Source organism: Salvia hispanica, chromosome 1, assembly GCF_023119035.1.
Source record: "Salvia hispanica cultivar TCC Black 2014 chromosome 1, UniMelb_Shisp_WGS_1.0, whole genome shotgun sequence".
NCBI lineage: Eukaryota > Viridiplantae > Streptophyta > Magnoliopsida > Lamiales > Lamiaceae > Salvia > Salvia hispanica.
Genome location: NC_062965.1, coordinates 35,803,291 through 35,809,316, shown reverse-complemented (window position 1 = coordinate 35,809,316; position 6,026 = coordinate 35,803,291). Strand labels below are relative to the sequence as shown.

General features: G+C 33.4%; 1 protein-coding gene across 1 annotated transcript; it reads left to right on the top strand.

Annotated features, from left to right (window-relative positions):
* The first annotated feature begins 286 nt into the window (after positions 1-286).
* Positions 287-1,680, top strand: LOC125200546 (dirigent protein 22-like). Its single transcript, XM_048098191.1, has 2 exons — positions 287-511; positions 1,317-1,680. The coding sequence occupies exons 1-2, from the start codon at positions 291-293 to the stop codon at positions 1,678-1,680; spliced, it is 585 nt and encodes a 194-aa protein (XP_047954148.1). The 5' UTR covers positions 287-290.
* Positions 1,681-6,026: the final 4,346 nt, after the last annotated feature.

Genomic DNA, 6,026 nt, shown 5'->3' with positions numbered 1-6,026 from the left:
GGTGTAGGGTGCGTTAATTAGTGGATGGAATCATGAGTTTGTAATTAAAATATCATGAGTACGAATAAATTAATAAAATCAACATAAAATTTTTATTTGTGTTCATTTTGCAAACTCTTCATGCCGAATATTTCACATAAGCAAAATTTATCAAAACACAACAATGTACATATTTGGCGCAAACATCTCTTCCAAAAAGAGCAAAATTTCAAAACCCCCACCTTACACTCAAAATCTATTTAACCACAAACCTAACTCCTAAAATTTCATCAAATCACACACACTCCAAAATGTGCACCTTCTCAATTCTCCTAGCTCTCTCCATCACCATCCTCCTACATTTGGCGCAATGTCACATCATTGATGAGCGCACTTACCTCGATCTGGTCGAGCTTGAGCTCGACCAGAAAGCTTTAAAGCAGAAGCAAAGCCGCTTCCGTGTCTATTGGCACGACATCCCAAGCGGGAACCCCCCTTCATCAATGCCCATAGTGAAGCCCGTTACTAAAACGTGTTGGAAATTATTCATCATCATCATATATTCAAGAATACATAATTGAATATAAATAAAGCAAGATCTTCAAACATCATGTTTTTCACGTAAAACCATAAACATAATAGGATCGAAATATACCTTGGCTATCCATAGAGGAAGCGATTGAGGAAGGAGGAGACGATTTCCTTGAACTCTTTTCGGCGTAGTGGCGCAACTCCAACTCCAAGGATTTGTTTCTCTCTCTTTCCCTCGTTAATGTGTGTTCTCTGTAATGTGTGTGATTTGATGTGATCACCACACTTGTATTTATAAGCAGAGAGATGACAAACCATAATTATAAAACCTTAAAGCCTTCCCATCAAAGTGGTCATATAATAATGGGAACGATTTCTTTTACATTAATATAACCAACTAATTTGATTATAATCAACGGAATTAATCCCTCGATTCTAATTGTCTAATTGGAAATCTCATTTCTCAACCGTATATATACATACATACATTTCCTTATAAGTCATAAGAATGAAACATTCCTTTCACGATAAATGACTATTAATTAGGAAATATATAATGACTAATTAATCATATGATTGAATACTATTTAGAAACTTCCCATTCATATCAATATATTCATTATAAGTCATAAGAATGAAACATTCCTTTCACGATAAATGACTATTAATTAGGAAATATATAATGACTAATTAATCATATGATTGAATACTATTTAGAAACTTCCCATTCATATCAATATATTCAATTGATAGCTAATTAATTAGGGAAAATGTGTCTTATACCGAGTTAATGTCACATATGTGAGACATAAAACTTACAAAATGGGCTTCGGGCAAGTCAACATGATGGACAACCCGCTAACCCTAGGGCCCGAACTGAGCTCAAAGGCCGTGGGAAAAGCCCAAGGGTTCTACGGGATGGCTTCACAAGAGGAGGTTGGGCTATTGATGGCTATGAACTTCTTCCTCACAACCGGGAAGTATAATGGAAGCTCAATTACTATTTTGGGAAGGAATGTTGTGTTTGATCACGTGAGAGAAATGCCTGTCTTTGGCGGCTCCGGGCTTTATCGGTGGGCCCGTGGCTATGTGCAGGCCCAAACCCATGATCTTGATCCTAAGAGTGGGGATGCCACGGTTGAGTACACTATTTATGTGATGCATTATTGATTAATTTAAATACTCCCATTTTTTTTTTGGTATTTTGATTTTGAGCAAATTTATTTTACGTTGGAATTTGAAATGTTTAGTACTCCATATGTTATTTTATTAGAAATATTGGTCACTAAAATTGTGAACTATGCCCAAATTTTGGTATTTCTCGTAAAATTTTAAAAATTGGTCTTACTATCGCATCTTTTGAATTCTGATTATTTACCTACCATATCAGATTAACTTATGTGTGCATTTTTAGCCTTCTTAGCACTAGATAATTAATGTGGTTTTCCATGTGACTTTTTTATCCTACTTGTGATGAACTTAAAAAGTGGTCTAAAATATCATAAATATTTTACGATTGCGCTACATAGATAATTTTTTCGCCGAAGATATCTCATTTGGGTTGGATTGGGAAATAATAAACCATGTGTTATGTTTGTGAATGCCCCAAGTTGGATCGTTGACCTGATCAAGCCAGCCTATTTCTGCCTGCTACCTGCAAAATTGCGAGTGAGTGAATCCGGTAAAAGCTCAGGCTGATCAACTCGGCTTACATCCGACTCGAGTGAGATGAAATAAAGAGCTCAAAAGTGCGTTCTCCAAAACCTTAACACACTAATACTATTAACTAGTATAGGGAAGTAAGGATCGATCCCACAGAGATGAGGCATTGGAAATTTGTTTGCATGACACGGCTTGGGTTTGCTTGGCTGCTGCCACGCTTTCTAGGGGGGTGGGTTAAGTTTAAATACTGGACTTTGGAAAATAAATTAAACTGAACAACTTAACTAGACTACTTGATCAACTGGACTGACATTTCCATAAATGGATAAACAGAATAAACGGGGACTGTCAGTCCCCTGCAAAAAGAATTGTAAAGTAAAAACTTTCTAACAACTTCATCTTCTCTAACAAATCAAAATGGAAAATAGAGTAGATAAAAGATCTGGAAAGTTAAAGAAGGCGAAACATCAGAAAACACATGAGACTTAAATCTACTCCTAAGATCTAAGCTACGACTACGTAAAAACAAGAACTAAGACATGCTCATGCAAGAAACAAAACAGAAACTGCTAGATCTAGATATATTAAGATGACTCAAACATAAACCAACAGATCTAAACAGAACGAGACAGAACAAGACACTTCTAAGCTAAGACACGAAACATAAAACATGAAATGAAAACAAATCTAAAAATTCATGCATAAAGCAGGACATAAAGATGGAAAACGAAAACATAACTTCGTATTTAACTGAAACAAAACAATCAGAATGTCGATTACATCAAAAGAAAACTAGAAACAAATACGGAAAACAGGAAATTATTTCATCACCCCTTCTCGAGGTGGAATGCAGAACAAGAACTTAAATTGTGTTGGAAACTAACACCGAAACCAACTACCAGCTAACTAAGAACATGACCAAGCGTGTGTGTGCGAGAATTCAAGAACAAGGAAGGAAAATGAGCTCCGATTTCATCCCTAGAAGAGAGTTGAGACCCTAAACTACTCTAAGAAAGCTAGAAAACCCCCCTAAACTACTGAGCGAAAACTAAAAATGGGGGAACTCCATTTTCTTTGTGTGTTGGACTTCCTTATATAGGGAGGCGTAGGGTTCTAATCCCTAGGGCATCACCTCTCCGAAATGTCAATGCTGCCCTTCACACTTGTAGGTGGGGTCTCTGGCTTTCTCTCTCAATGCAGAACTCTAGCTGGCTCCGTTAGAATATTGACTTGATCAACACAATGCCACAACTTTCTCCTTCTTTTCTTGATTCTTGGTTTCGCCCACCTGATTTGTGCGATCTCCTGACTTTGGCGTATTTCACATACACATGGCTAAAAAATGGTTGTTAGTTTATGGATTTGCAGTTTTACTATGGAACACATGCATGGAACGAGCCTCATAAAATATGATAGGAGTAATTTTGAGATATATGTTTAGATTCAAAATGATCAAATATTAATTTATGATTTGAATAAATAAAATAAAATATTGAGAAATTTTAATGCATGTTATAGAAGCTAACGTATTGAGTATCACATAGTGAATTGCAATTTCTGAATTTATTTATCTGTTACTGCCTCGGTTTTAAAAGTATGAACTAATTCTTTATAAATTAGTTTGTCACTGTAAAGTATGAATTTTCTAATTTTGGAATAGTTAAACAACACATGCCCCCTACACATCAATTTATTTACAACTTATATCATTGCACTACACTACTAATTATGTTGGGCTCACTCTCAACTAACATTGTTTACACTACCATTCATCTCTCTTTCTCTCTTATTTTACGAATTATACATTAAAATCTGTGCAGAACCAAATACTTATATTTTCCAGGTGCGGTTAAGTATTATATTAATAAAATTTAAAATATATAAAAATTATAAATTTTTTTATAGTTATTTATATTATAAATTATCAATGAAATAATAAATTAGGTCTCAAACAAATAAAATAATAAACAATAGTTACACCTAGATTCAATCCAACTAGCTATATATTTCCAGCCTGCCATACTCAAGTTACAAGCTAGTCGGATTATATTTTATTGAATTTTAATTTTCAACCCTACTCCTTTAAAATTTGTGAGCTATTTGAATCCGCTCGCATGTTGCGTCTTCATTGACATCTCTAGTCATATGCACTTGAATTCTCATGTTTATTGCATTTCTTTTGTCATATGCACTAGAATTCTCATGTTTATTGTATTTTTATATCTAATATAGTCTGTTATTACTTCTATTGAGCGCAAACTAATCATGGATTTAATATTTTAAAATTATGAGGACTACTATACCTTTACTTTTTAAATTAAAAAATATCAATTATAATAAACACATATGATATTGTACACATGGGGACAAAAGTTATATGTACTGTTTACAAAATACTACTCTTTCCGTCCCACAAAAGATGTCACACTTTCCTATTTAATTTGTCTCATAAAAGATGTTACATTTCCAATTTTTGAAAAAGTTCTCTCTCACGTTAATATAAAAATTATATTTTCTCTCTCCATCTAACACACAAAACAAAACCTCTTAAAATCCCGTGCCGTCTCACAAGTGTGACATCTTTTGTGGGACGGAGGGAGTACTTCAAATTTGTTTTTCAAATTTGTTTTTCAGAATGTAGACGAAGGTTGTCATAACTTTCAGGGAATATTAATTCTCATTATATTTTTACTTCTTATTTTTGGTTTGTTGTCATATTTTGCTAGAAGTTAGAAATTATTTCTTAAAATATAATATTATGTACTATTCCATAATATTTTTTGTTGTATAGTACAAATTATTCACATAAAAATTAGTTGGAAAAAATGACTAAGTGTTAGAGTTGTGTATATTGTAAAATATTTTGGAGTGGTTTTATTTTGTTAAAATCTTTCGTTTATTTTCTAAAGAATAAAACATATTATTTTTTTGTTACAATTGGTTATGTTTTTATATATTTAAATGTATAAGAAACATACCAAGTCTAAATATTTTGTTTAAGTAGACTTATTGTGGACGACGTTCACTTTAATACAACACAGTAAGTAATTAATAAAAAAAGCAATTTTCACAACCAAGATAGGTCTTGACTACCTATCGTAAAGGTTGAAGTGTCAGTCCGCATATTTTTCCAAGCCTTAAGATGACACTAGTTTGATATATATAACACTGAACAGATCTAGCAGAGAGACATGTCTTTATTGCTATCTACTAAAAGACGAAGGTCTTGATTATCAACATTTCTTAATCAATATATTTGATCTATCAAAAGGTGAGATTTTTTTCGTAATCCAAATATCCTGATATTTGGAGTAATGTTGATTAGTATCTAAGGTGTTAGGATAACTATCCTATGAGTCTGGTTTGATAATATCCTCAAGAGGATCTTGAAATAAAGTTTTATTATTTAGAACCTAGCTAGTTGGAATTTATTCCACGAATAATAAAGAAGAATTTCTAGCCAAGTCCAGTCTTGGAGTATATAATTAGTACTATAATTAAGTCAATAGCAAACTTCAATTAATTATATCTTAAATGCAGGAAATAATTAAATAAAAGAGGAAACTCAGATTACTTACGATTTTGGATTTGGATTGACAGTTGAAAGTCTTTTTTAACTAAGTACTCAAGTTCGCATGCAGATTGAATAAGGTACATAGAGTTCACGCACTTGATCAAGCTAAACAGTCAATGGGTCAAGCAGGCTACTATCTGGTCGTTGGTTATGCAAACGGAGAGACTCAGGGCTTTCAAGACCTTAACCCACAATACTATAGACTAGTAAAGGGAAGTAAGGGTCGAATCCCTCAGGGACAAAGGCAGGTTGAGTTGAGTTATGTTTGAGACATTGGGAG